Source organism: Emys orbicularis, chromosome 3 (assembly GCF_028017835.1).
Source record: "Emys orbicularis isolate rEmyOrb1 chromosome 3, rEmyOrb1.hap1, whole genome shotgun sequence".
NCBI classification, from domain to species: Eukaryota; Metazoa; Chordata; order Testudines; family Emydidae; genus Emys; species Emys orbicularis.
The window spans coordinates 129,752,263-129,766,368 of NC_088685.1; the positions used below are offsets into that span (position 1 = coordinate 129,752,263).

At 38.5% G+C, this 14,106-nt stretch overlaps 1 protein-coding gene across 7 annotated transcripts in view; it reads left to right on the forward strand.

The window, feature by feature from the left end:
- Positions 1-14,106, forward strand: part of AFDN (afadin, adherens junction formation factor) — a 213,834-nt gene that overhangs the window by 102,272 nt on the left and 97,456 nt on the right. For 4 of the 7 annotated variants that reach the window (XM_065400877.1, XM_065400878.1, XM_065400879.1 and 1 more), the window contains one exon: positions 3,260-3,304. The exons of the other annotated variants lie outside the window; for them this stretch is intronic. In XM_065400877.1, coding sequence (XP_065256949.1) covers positions 3,260-3,304 — 45 coding nt within the window. The remainder of the gene's footprint in view (positions 1-3,259; positions 3,305-14,106) is intronic. 7 annotated transcript variants of the gene reach the window in all.

The following is a 14,106-nucleotide window of genomic DNA, read 5'->3' on the forward strand; positions in this document are numbered from 1 at the left end:
TGTGCAGATTTTATTGCCACTGTTCAGGCTGCTCCATGAACAACAACATAATTTTGAGAAACATCCTGAAGTGCTGGTATCTGCTGTTTCTTCTTTGAGTAGTGTCCCTATGGGTGCTCCATGTCAGGTGTTTGTGCACTCCATGCACCTTTGATCGGAGATTTTCATTAGCAGTGTCCGTTCAGCCTGCACATGTGCCATTGATATCTTTTTGCCCAGCACCAAAGCTATATCAGGCTGCCCGGGCGAACTGCCTTCTGTTCCTTATCAACTGCCTTTGCTGGTCCACTTGGTGTTTGCCTTGGCTTTTGCTGTGCTTTTTTTATCCCAACTTAGCTAGCTAGCTGGTTCTTAGTTTGTTGTAGTAGTTTGTAATTTCTTTTGTTTAAAACAAAAAAAGTGTGTGTTTTTCTTTTCCTCCCAAAAAAAGATTGTTGTGGCACAGCTGGGCTGTGAAGTTCTTATAGCATGTTGGGGGGGCCTCAGAAAGAAAAAGGTTGAGAACACCTCCTCTAGAGCTGTGCGCAGACACAAAATTTGTATCCACATCCGATGTGCGATCTGCAAATGTGGTCCATGGATATAAAATGGATATCTGCAGATTTGCAGGGCTTTAGAAATCTTCCAGTCACTTCTCAACTCCTCTTCCAGGACACCAGTTCACTGCTGCATCCCAATCTGAACATTCTCTGCCTCAAGGCTTGGCTCCTTGATGGGTCACAGGACTAGAGTTATCCTGTTCTGCAGAGGTACAGCACATATCGTTATATAGTAGGAAGAATTCTACCAGATATACTTACCTTCAGAAATGGAGAAGTTTTGTTCACTGATGTGAACTCTAGGGCACTGTCCTGACTTCTGCCCCTCTTCCACTTGTTCTGGAATACCTGTTGCATCTAATGAAAACAGTACTGTCACTTAGTTCTCATAAGGTTCATCTGGCAGCCCTAATGGCTTTTCAGACCACTGTTGAGGGGTTCTCCCTATTTGGTCAGCCTGCAACTGCAAGGTTCATGAAAGGCCTGGGAAATCTCTTTCCACCTGTAAAAGTCCTTGCCCCTATTTGGGACCTTAATCTGGATCTTTAAAGTCTCATGAAGCCTTCTTTGAACTGATGGTGACCTGCTCCTTATTGAATTTATCTATGAAAACAGCTTTCCTAGTGGCTATTACCTCAGCCCATAGAGATGGAGAGACTAGGGCCTTAATAGCGGACCCTCCTTTCACAGTTTTCTACGAGGATAAGGTTTCCTTACGTCTGCATCCCAGGTTCCTTCTAACGTGTCATTAACCTGCCAGTTTTCTTTCTGAAACTGCCTGAGTCCTGTCTGGAGACTGTGCTCTGTATGCTAGATTTCAGAAGGGCATTTATCCTTCTACCTACATAGGACTAAACCATTTCCTCAATCCCCTAGACTGTCTGTTTTGTTTCCAGACAGATCCATGAGCTCTGCTGTTTCTACCCAGATGCTAACGAAATAGATTTCAGGGTGTATTATAGCTTGTTACAGTGTTGCCAGCATTCCAGCTCCTGCCTGTGTGTCAGCTCACTGAATGAGGTCACAACCTACATCTATGACTCTACTTAAAAATGTAGCAGTTGCTGAGATCTGTGAAGCTGCTACATGGTCTTCAGTACATACCTTCTCCAGACATCATGCTTTAGTTGATGCCTCTAGATCTAATGCGGCAGTTGGTGGTGCAGTCCTTTCCTCTGTAATGGATCCAACTCTGAAGTGCTCAGGGCAGGTCCACACTACCACTTAAGTCGATCTAACTTATGTCACTCAGGTGTGAAAAAGACACCCCCTTCAAGCGATGCAAGTTACAGCGACATAAGCACTGTCCATGCTTGTGCTATGTCGGCAAGAGACACTTTCCAGCGGACATAGCTTCTCCCTCTTGTGGAGGTGGACTAATTTGCCAATGGGAGAGTTCTCCTCAGTTGGGATAAAGTGTCTTCACCAGACCCGCTACAGCGGCGCAGCTGCATTGGTGCAGTTTCGCCGATGTAGCGCTTCTAGTGTAGACCTGCCCTCAGCGACGGAGAGCAGGAACTAAGGGCAGTTTGCCCGTGCAGCCTGTTATAGCCTCTGTGTGGGGCACGAGCATATCAACACAGCACATGGGCACGCTGAACGGACATCATTGCTAATGAAAATCTCCCATCAAAGTTGCATGCAGCGCATGTGCACCTGAAGTGGAGCGCCCATCGGGGCACAGATCTCGAAGAAGTACAGTTACTGCACTGGGTGAGTTACTTTTTCATAGCATATCAGGGTTTTTTTTATTATTATTATTAAATGTGTAATTTGTTTTTTCCAGTGTATCTTTAGTGTTTTAGCCTTTTAGGGATTAAACCTAGATTTAAAAAAAAAATTTTTTTTTGTTAGTATTAGTTATTTGTAGTTCTGTTTTCCTGGTTATGTAATTTGGCTGTACTGTTTGTGTATTTGAATTGGTTCTTTCAGTAGATGTAATTTGGTGTATTTGTTCTGGAATTTGAAAGTTGTAGTGGTCTGTTAACTTTCATGAGACAAGGATGGGACACTTGGTATTAAGTGATTTTTTTGAATCAGTTAACCTTTTGGCTGCAGTATCCCTGTGATACTATTTTAAATTATGATTTTGTTTAAATCAGTAAAAATTCAGATAATGGCTGGTGAGGTCAGCAGAACATGTGGCACATGCCAGAACTCTGGGTTTTTTTGTTTGTTTTTTGTTTTTTTAGGACTAAAGTTAATGAGATTTGCCTTTGAATTTCATAAGAAATTAAAATGCTTAAAAACCATCTTTTTTTTGGTTCTGGTCTAAATTTTCTGCTTATGGAGCCTAGTTGTTTTAGTATTAAAATACTGTGCATCTGGCCAGTGGAACGAGACACCCAATAATCAATAGATAAAGAATCTTAAAATGAGACCGGTGGCAACTCTGTATACAGTTAACTAACTACAGCCTTTGCACTTTGCTTGGACACTGACCTATTGTTTGTGCTTTCTTCTAACAGCTAGTTGTTGGCTTCTTAAACAATAATAGAAATTAATCCACCCACTTACTTTTCAGGATTAAAGTCCTTGTAGGTTTTCAAGTTGAAAGAGTTAAATGCACTGCATCCTTTTAAATTGAATAAGCATTGTCTGGCTACAGTTTCACCCTTTCCTGTCTTTTCTTTTCCTGCCTTCTTCCGCATGTTCTGCATGGTATCTGTCCTGCTGGTGCTGCCTTCACCTGGGTCCTGTGCATGTGTTTCTAACCCCAGGGAGAAGGAATCACTTTGCCTACTACAACTATCACACTTATGAAGGTAATGCTGTATTTAATACTGTTCTTTCTCCCTAGTCACTAAAAACAGTGCTGGCAAAAAATAAAAAACCCAACATTTTTTCCCAAAGAATGAAAGACTATCCTCCTTTTTTTTTGGTTTTTTTTTTTTTAATGGGCAATTTATTATATGAAACACTTATTTTCCTGGATATATCAGATTAATTTTAAATAGTCTAATTACTGGTGAAGAGGTGTCAAATAGGTCTTCAATTAATCAGATACTATTAACCCAAGAGCTAAACCTTCCAGCTAAGGCTCACAACTGGATTTCATAAGGCCTTTCCCTGTGGTTAAAGGGCAGCACTCTACTGTGAAGGAAAATGCTCCCTTATTCGCCTTGTTGCAGAACACAAGGGGAGTGTTTTTTGTTTTAAACCTCCTTCTCCCTGACTGTAGAGGGGGGAAGGATTTTTTCTGAATGCTTTCTTGGCTGTCCAAGTGGGGATAAAGTATTCAGTAATCTTTGCTGCTTAGGCGGATGCTTGGACCACCGGAAGAACTCTCTCTTCTGTCTTCCCTATAGAGTCCCAGTGGCAATCTTCGGTATTTCTCAAAAAGCTGGATACGCTACTCCCTGCTCTATATGATATGTCTATTAGGCAGAGCATTGATCAGAGGGACTCACACACATAGATTCCAAGGCCAGAAAGGACCTGATCATCTAGTCTGATTTCCTGTTATTACACAAACCATAAAAACTTCCCCAAAATAATTCCTAGAGCATATCTTTTTAGAAAAGCATCCAGACTTGATTGAAAAACTTGATTTGATTTTAAAATGACCAGTAATGGAAAATCCACCTTAATAGAGGTTAAAATGTTCCAATGGCTAATTACCTTCAGACTGTTAAAAATTTAGGCCTTATTTCCAGTCTGAAATTGTCTAGCTTCAACTTCTAGCTATTGGATCTTGTTACACCTTCCTCTGCTTGATTGAAGAGCACAATATCAAATATTTGTTGCCCATGTAGCTACTTTTAAACTGTAATCAATTCCCCCCCCCGCCCCCTTAACATTCTCATTAGGCTCAAGGAGCTCAGTCTATTTAGCTTATCACTATAAGGCATGTTGTCTAATCCTTTAATCGTTCTCATGGCTTTTCTCTGGACCCTCTCCAACTTCACATTCTTCTGGAATTGTGTACACCAGAACTGTACACAGCATTCCAGCACTGGTCACACCAGTGCCAAATATATGGCTAAAATAACCTCTCTACTCCTACTCAAGATTCCTTTGTGTATTCACCCAAGGATCTCATTAGCCCTTTTGGCCATAGTGTCACACTGGGAGCTCATGTTCAGCTGATTACCTCCAAATCTTTTTCAGAGTCACTGCTTTCCAGGACAGAGTCCCCCATTCTGAGCTAAGGGAAACATATCTAAACATACGGCCTTTATGGTTGCTGCCAAAAGCTTTTTGAAAAAAAAATTCTAATTTAATAATTACTCAATGTAAAATTCCATGAGGGATGAGATGAGGAACCACAGCAGGGCTGCACTCAGTTACAAGTCTCCAATTTTAAAGCTCTGCTCATAACCTGCTTTACAAATCATTGCAGTGTTCTTTGATTCTCCGGTTAATGTAACATAATATGCAGTTACAGCCTATTTTGCCAAACAGGAGAAGCGTGCAAAGCAGCTTGCTTAGTACTTGAGAAACTACTATGGTAAAACCTTTATCAATACACCATTTCCCAATTTATTTAGCAGTTCTCTTATTTTGTCTTTGTTCCATAGAGTACTTTAAAGACAGTAGTGGTTTTTTTTTTATCAGCAGTGCTATTACAGTGAATAAGTGTAGTATCTTTGCTTGGTGAAATAATAATTCCCTCTGCAGACATTTGGCACCTGGCTTCATTGTTTTATGGAGCTTACTCTAGTTTCACAGAGAGCATCGTCCCATAGAGTTGAAAAGCCTCATGAAATCTTGGTTGATTACAGAGAGTAGATTTCATCATGGAGGAATAACTCGTATTACAATTGCAGGTTTTCCACTCAAGCAGTTTTTGTTCTTTAAAATATATTACTTAATGTATTTTTCACCAATTCCTACTATAGGAAACTATATTTAAGATTGTGGAAGACGCCTTTCCTTTGTTGGATCTCTTCGTATATTAGAGTCTGTATATTAAGCTGTTTTCCAATGTTCAAAGTCGTCTGTTTTACAGTAGAAGTTACCTCCTCACTGGGTGTGTACTATTGTCACAGTCTTAGCCATCTAGGCTGTCTTGCCACAAGGGCCTGGCAGACTTTATACTGACTAGATTCACGTCACAATTGCAACTACTGCCTGATAGTTGTGCATTTTGCTGCCAGCTGCATCCCTCACATTCTGTCTAGTGTATAATCTTGTTAGCCTTACAGCTGTTGCATTCACGAGAGCAGTTGACTAATCAGTTGGGATGCAAAAATGTACATTAATTTTATCTTTGGTACCATCCCTGGTGCTTTTCCCCGCTGTATGTTTCGCAAGTATAACTCTCACATAAACAATGGGAAGCTATTAAGGATAAAGGGCCCAGTGACCAAATTAGAAGTGGGAGGTTGGGATCTGGAGCCAGATGGGCACAGGGAGTAGTTGACGTAGCTGGAGATGCAGAATGACTGGTGTATATAGGAGACTACAGTATACCCTCTGAAACCTGGATTGTGATTTTGCCAAATAATTCCTTCTCCCACCCAAAGAAAGAATTTGCAGATGAGGCTCCAGTTCTTGGGACTCCCTCACAAACCCAGGGTTCGATTGATGGGCATAGGTCATCCAGGCAACACCAGTAGCTCTCCAGAATTCTTCCATAACTTGTCTCAATTTACCAGAACCATTTATATTGTAATTAAACACCTTTGTAATGGTGAATTGAGAAGAGCTATGGTAATATTGTTTGACCTGTTGCCTGGTCCCATCAGATACAGCAAAATAAGAGGAGGAAAAAGACAGCTGTCTGCTGCCTTGGTTCAGGGCTCCTGACCAGGCTGGTCTCAAAGACCAAATTTCCCAGCTATGCATATGCTTGGTGGTGTGGAGAGAAATATTGTCAATCCCAGCAGTTCAGAAATCATGATTTTTTTTTAAAAAAAAAACCCTTTTCACTTATGAACCTTTAGAATTCATGTTTTCAAGATTTGCTCTGCATCCGGAGGTCTAGAAACTAGTTTTAAATAAAAGCTGAGACTCTTATACAGTAACTGAACTCCAGGAGTTCAGGCTTTAAGAAAAACATGAAATATTGGGAGAACTGGCAACACTGGCAGAGGCAGGAGGTAGAACTAAGGAGAAAGGGACGTACAGTGGCTGAGAAAAGCTGCAGAGACAGCCAGGCACGCTTCTATCAACACCTTAGCTCAGTGGTGATTCTCTGTTTACAGTTACGTTTTGAGGCCTATCGGGTAGACAGTGTTTAATCCATTTAATATGTTACATGTAAATTGTATCGCATTCTAGCTTTTAATAAAAATATTTTGATGTACCAAGTCAAACAAATTACAGAAGTCTAAATATATTACATCAACACTATTCCTTTATCAGCCAAATTTATAATCTCATTTAAAAAAAAAATCAAGTGGGGCCTGGTTTATACCTAAAACTTGCATCAACCTAGCTGTGTGGCTGAGGGCTGTGAAAAATTTCACACCCTAAGCACCATAATCAGGTCAACATAATCCCTGTTGTAGAAGTAGCTAGATCCACAGAACAATTCTTCCATCAACCTAGTTACTGCTTCTGAGAGGTTGACTGCCTACATTGATGGAAAAACCCCTTCCGTCAATGTAGAAACATGTACACTATGTGCTACACCAGCAAAATTGCAACACCATAGCTGTACCACCGTAATGGCTATAGTATAGACATACCCTTAGTTTGACAGGATTAGCTGTAGTTGATGAGAAAGAGATTTAAGATAAACAGAAGTAAGACACACTTCAATTGAAATAAAAGTATCCACACAAGTTTGAGCAGTTAAATTTACGACTAAATCTGTATGTAGAATTTAATCAGAAAAATATGAATGATGATTGGAAATTGTTTAAGAACACTTTATTAGGTGCCCAAAAAGTCTCAATGCCACAATCAAGAAAGAAGGCCATATTGGTTAAAAAATGCAACCGGGTTTAGAGGGGATGTGAAGGCAGCTATGTTAGAGAGAGAGAGAGAGAGAGATAAAATAAATGGAAGAAAGGGGAAGCTGATGGTAATAAATATAAATCAGAAACAAGGAATTGTAGAAAACTGATAAGGGAAGCAAAGGGACACAAGGAGAAATTGATGGCCATCACAACTTAAAACCAATAAGGAGGCGTTTTTAAAAGTATATTAGAAACAAAAAGAATCATAACAATTGTATTGATCCCTTACTAGATGAAAATAGTGGAATTATCAATAACACGGCAAAGTCAAACACGTTCAATAAATATTTCTGCTCTATATTTGGGGAAAAAACAGGTGATGTAGTCACATATAACACTCTTTCCAGTCCACTAGTATCTCAAGAGGATGTTAAACAGGTGTTTCTAAAGTTAGACTTTTTTTTTTAAATGAGCAGGTTATATAACGTGCATCAAAGAGTATTTAAAAGAGCTGGCTGGACCATTAATGTTGATCTTCAGTGAGTATTGGAACATCAAACAGGAACATGAAGGGGGTTGGTCCCTCAGGGATTGGCTCTTGGCCCTATACTATTTAACAGTTTGAGTAATAACCTGGAAGGAAACATAAAATCATCACTGATAAAATTTGCAGATGACTCAAAAATTGGAGTGGGGTAAATAATGAAGAGGACAGGTCACAGATACAGAATGATCTGGAGTGTTTGGTAAACTGGGTGTAAGTAAACAATATGTATTTTAATATGGCAAAATGTAAGTGTGTGTGTGTGTATGTATAATATATATATATATGAACAAAAAAATGTAGGCCATACTTACAGAATAGGAAAAGGAGTGACTCTGAAAAAGATTTGGGAGTTGTAGTGATAATCAGCTGAACATTAGCTCCCGGTGCGGTGCTGTGACCCAAAGGGCTAATACGATCCTGGAATTGCAGCTGGTATTGGAATACTATGTCCAGTTTTGGGGTCCACAATTCAAGAAGGATGTTGATGAGTAGAACCATGAGAATGATTAAAGAATTAGAAAACCTACCTTATAGTGGTAGACTCAAGGAGCTCAATCTAGTTAGTTTAACAAAGTGAAGGTTAAGGGTGACTTGACTGCAGTCTACAAGCATTTACATGGGGAGCAAATATTGATAATTGGCTCTTCTGACTTGCAGAAAAAGGTATAACACGATCCAATGGCTGGAAGTTGAAGCTAGACAAATTTAGACTGGAAATAAGGTGTAAATTTTTAACAGTGAGAGTACTTAACCAGTGGAACAACTTAGCAAGGGTCATGGTGGATTCTCTGTCACTGAAGATTTTTAAATCATGTTTGGATGTTTTTCTAAAAGATCTGCTCTAGAAATTATTTTGGGGAAGTTATCTGGCTTGTGGTTTATACAGGAGGTCAAACTAGATGATCACAATGGCCCCTTTTGGTCTTGGAATATATGAATCAATGAAGTAAACCTGCCTGGTTTAAACAGAGGTGTGTGTCCAACATTGCCTTTTGCACTGGTTTAACTAAATCAGTTTAAAATTACACCTTTAAACTGGTGCTACTCTGTGCGTAGCTAGCTAAATAATGATGTATATATCCAGAGTATGTAATACTGAATGGTAGTATACTTTGTTTCAAGAGTCTACCTTCCTCAAATTTATAAATTCAGTGTGTAGTATCGTTGAATGGGTAGTTATGAAAGTGGCTATATATCAGTGGTACATTGCACTGATTTTTTTTGTAGCATGATTAAACAAATATATGAAAATTTTGATCAAAACTAGTTTTTGCAAAACAAATATTGTATGAAGTTCCATCTTTCATTTTGTATTTTTAAGTTAAAAGATGAATGACAAAGCAGTAGGAAAGTTAATAGTGCCTTATATGTTATCAGCTTACTTGTTGCTATATTTTAATAACAAAGTATCCGTGGTGGGCATTGTTGTGGGTTTTTTTTAACTGTGCAGTACATGCTTATTACAACTGGAGCTGGTCAGAATTTGGAATTTTGTCAGAACAAAATCAATTTTTTAAAGATTTCCCATGAACCAGGGACTTAAAAAAAAAAAAAAAAAAAAAAAAACACACACACAACAAGAAATCACTGAAACATGGTGTTTCTGAAATTAAATATGCTCCACCGATCCTGGACAAAATTAGTTGAATCTGAAGTGTTTTGTGAAACTTTCAGGTTCAACAAATCAGTATTTTCAGCAAACTAGTTCATCAGAAAATTTCCAACCAGCTCTAATTACAGCTTTATCTTGTTAGGCAGTATGTTGGTAAATCAGAAATTTTCATAAATGACTATTCCCTGAATAGTTTTAGGTGACAAGATCACCTTTGCAGATTTTTATTACTTCAAATAATATTAGCTTTCCAGTTGTGGGCACTTTGTAAGAATGTGTGCATGCAAATACAAATGTTTGAAGAAATTAATACTATTAAGGAAGTCATAGAGAAAATATCTTATCAAGACATTTGAAACGTATAAAATGCCAAGTTAGAAAAGATATACAGTTCATTCCCTACACAATGATCTAGAAAGGTCTGAGCCACATCAATAACCAAGTTTAAAATACACAAAAGCTAATTTGGTCTCCCTTCCTAAGGTTTATACTTTCACGTTGGCTTATGTCTGTATATGCCAAGTTAGCTCTAACCAACTATGTCTACAGTGAAAATCTGTAAGCATTTTTCTGCACCTGTGCATCTCTGCTAGTGCTACCAATTGTGGCAGATGTAGTGCAGATAGGGTGCAGAGATCTTTACCATGCTGTTTATTTGTCTACACCAGTAAAAATTTTAGATCTGTATGTGTATAAAATAAAACACAGATCAGTGTTATACACTTATTTATTGTGCACCTTCTACTACTTGACATGCAGTGTGCCCAATAATGCACATCTCCCTAGGAATTTTTACAACATTTCAAATTTCAGTGCTTCAAAAAAAAATTGATAGTTTTTAAAATTAGTATCCTGCCAAATAAATATTTCCTTTCAATCTCAAATGTATAATTCCCCCTTGACACACATGCGTCCCTCCCACCCTTCCCCCCAAAAACCTGCATGGTCTGAGTTCCAGGATGAACCATATTTCCATTCTGGATCAGTGACAGGTTTAAAGTTTGATACCTTTGCCCTATTAGGGAAAGGAACAACTTTCTTAAACCGTAAGTTTTTGGGAGCAGGGATTGTATTTTATATATGTAAACAAGACCTAACCCATTGTAATAATTAACACCATTGGAATGGGACTGTTACTCATAGACTTTAAGGTCAGAAGGGACCATTATGATCATCTAGTCTGACTTCCTGCACAATGCAGGTCACAGAATCTCACCCACCCACTCCTGTAACAAACCCCTAACCTATGTCTGAGTTATTGAAGTCCTCAAATCGTGGTTTAAAGACCTCAAGGTGCAGAGAATCCTCCAGCAAGTGACCCGTGCCCCACGCTGCAGAGGAAGGCGAAAAACCTCCAGGGCCTCTGCCAATCTGCCCTGGAGGAAAATTCCTTCCCGACCCCAAATATGGCGATCAGTTAAACCCTGAGCATGTGGGCAAGACTCACCAGCCAGCACCCAGGAAAGAATTCTCTGTAGTAACTCAGATCCCACCCCATCTAACATCCCATCACAGACCATTGGGCATATTTACCTGCTAATAATCAAAGATCAATTAATTGCCAAAATTAGGCTATCCCATCATACCATCCCCTCCATAAACTTATCAAGCTTAGTCTTGAACCCAGATATGTCTTTTCCCCCCACTGTTCCCCTTGGAAGGCTGTTCCAGAACTTCACTCCTCTAATGGTTAGAAGCTTTCCAATGAGAAATGCTGTGTTTGCTTCTATCTGTTGAAAATCCGAGTTAGACCTTAACATTGTGGAATTACGATGAATGGAAAAGTACGCTTCAGAGGTTTCTAAAGTTTTATTAAATCTAGTTTTCTCTCTCTGTGCAGCCTGTAAAGTTGTTCTCATGATAACTAAGACACCTGACTTTATTAGTGGATGGATTTAAAAAAAAAAGTACTAATTTTTTTAAGAAACTATAAAATATGTGGCATATGCAAGGCGATATAAAAGGTTTTATTGGCTTGGACACTCAATGAGTAATGAAGATTTCTGTAATTTAGATAAACGAAAACTTTGTGAACTCCATACCTTGTATTTGTGTGTGTGTAATTATATTTTATGGTGTGTATGTCTATGTAGGAAATACCTGACGGTATAATATAAGGTTTTACTAGTAAGAATGTGTGGTATGGGTTCACTATTCACAAGAGAGAAAATCATGAATGCGAGATGTAGATCATCCCAAGCAAGTGCCTATGTTTATGCCTATAAGTATTTTTTCTGTGGCATACATAACAGAAGAACTATTTTAGAAATATCCCAAATAATAAACCTCTGAAATCCTTTTTCATATCTCTCTGCATGAAAACGTAGGTGTCTTTATTAGCATGATTGAAATTCTGGCCGCAGATGACATCAGTAGCAAACTTTCATTGACTTCAATGGGGCCAGGATTTCATCCTGAGTCCAACAGTAGACAGCTCAGCGGAAGCTGTAAAAACCTTTAAGTAAACTAGCACTGCAGAATATTGAGTTATTGGTCTTTAAAACTGTGGTATTTTTAGGTGTAGAATAGTTGCCACTAGTACACGCCTGAAACTTGCATCTTCAGGGCGTCAGTCAGGTGTCATTTGGATCTGTGGTGTTGTGAATTCTGAATTTGGGAGGAGGAGGTTGAAACACTTGTAGATTTAAAAACAAAACTTTGCTGTTTTGAATTTTGTAATGTAAAAATAAGTCCTCGGGAGAAGTATTAATGGGCAGAGTGCAGGTGAGATGATCAAAGGTGTATATGATAAATAGTATACATGCCTGGAGTTTTCCTTGAAACATCATATGGTGAAATTTTAGATTTCTGTAGATTTGCTATTGTGTAACTTTTACCTATTTAAATTAACAAAATGTGCACCTTCAGAACTACTGTAGTTATCAAAGTTAACGTAGTAAATTTCAGTGGGATGCAGTGACTTGAGTTGTGCATTCCTAGTATCAAACATATGGTGAGCTTTTTGCCAGTTGTGCATGCCACATTTGAAGGAATGTAAGAGGTAAATGAATGTTCTCTCATTTTTAGCACATTGTCTTGTTTCTTTCTATTCTGCTGTTTCTCTCGTCTTCTACATTATCACTTAACCTTTCTCCTGTGTCTTCCTTTTTTTTTTGGTCTGTATGTGGCTTTCATCAGCTGCTGTGCTGTCTTCTGTGTGCTGGCAGTTAAGTGTAATTCATTAATATCCTGTACAATAAAGCACTGGCATATAGTATTTCAAAGATATGTATGTTTGTGAACTTCGTGGGCAGTGCAGATAGCAGTATAGTGGAAGTAAAGCACCTTAGATGAGGAGAGCAACCTAAGAAGATGAATCTGCAAGGGAAGTGCCCTTTAAGGATATGGGCTTCTAAAACAGTCATATATTCAGTGGTTCGCTGGTAAAGAAGAACTTGCATATCAAGAGAAACTTGAAAAGAAGTGAGATTGTTTACCTTAAAAAAGAGATGATTAGAGGGGATGTCATAAAAGTATATACACTGAGTGGTAAAGAGAAGGTAGATCAGGTGCTGCTGTTCTCTGTATTTCAGAATGCAAGAACAAGTGGACGTTCAACTAAATTGAAAGGTGGTAGATTCAAAACCGATAAAAGGAAATACTGTCTCTATACAAAGCATAATTAGACTATGGAATTTATTGCCACAAAATGTCTTTTGAAACAAATAACAAATAGAGCAAAAAGGGATTAGACAGTCATGGATAATAAGAATATCTGAAGTTTTGATAATTAATGTGAACAAAAAAATGGAATGAATATATGATTTTGTGCTTCAGGGCTTAGACCAATATCTATTAGAGATTGGGGATGAGAGGGTAATCATCCCAAATCTGCCTACATTGGGGCTTCTTGCAACTTTTCTGAAGCATCAAGTACTGGTTGCTGTCGAAGACCGAATACTGGGCTAAATGGATTGTGGGTTGATCTAGTCTAGCAGTTCCTGTGTTCCTAGACAGAGACCTGAAAATGTAGGTTAACAAAAGCTCAGGAATTAGGAGTGATTTTTAAGGGGCTTTCAGGAATCTGCGCTAAACTATAAAACTTAGTTCTGGACTATGAATAAATTTTCAATTTCTGACTGATAAAATGTTGTCAAATTAATCATGGGTGTGGAAGAATGTGGATAGACACTATACCTACCTCTTGATTTCAGATGCTGAAGCATAAAATTGATTTGATTGCTATAAAAGATGTGTAGTGGGGCTGTTTAAATGACGTATTCTAGACATACAATTGTTCCCCAAACTGAGTTTCAATACAATAATTTTGAGAGATTTCCTGTGGCCTTTGTCTCCATGAAGATCCCATATGTATTGGTTTCCATTTTAACGTACAAAATCACCACTCCCCCATTGAAGAGCATTTCTACATGTGCTGTAATTTGAATAACATTCTCTAGTGCTTTTGTGTACAGACTGAAATTAAAAATGCTATTTGTAGGCAACAATATTTTTCATCTTGTGGCCTGCTGTGTGTCCCATTCTAGATATCAGACAGAGATTTTGAACTTATGCATTCGTTTTTTGGGGGGGAAAGTAAGATGCATAAGTTTCCATTAA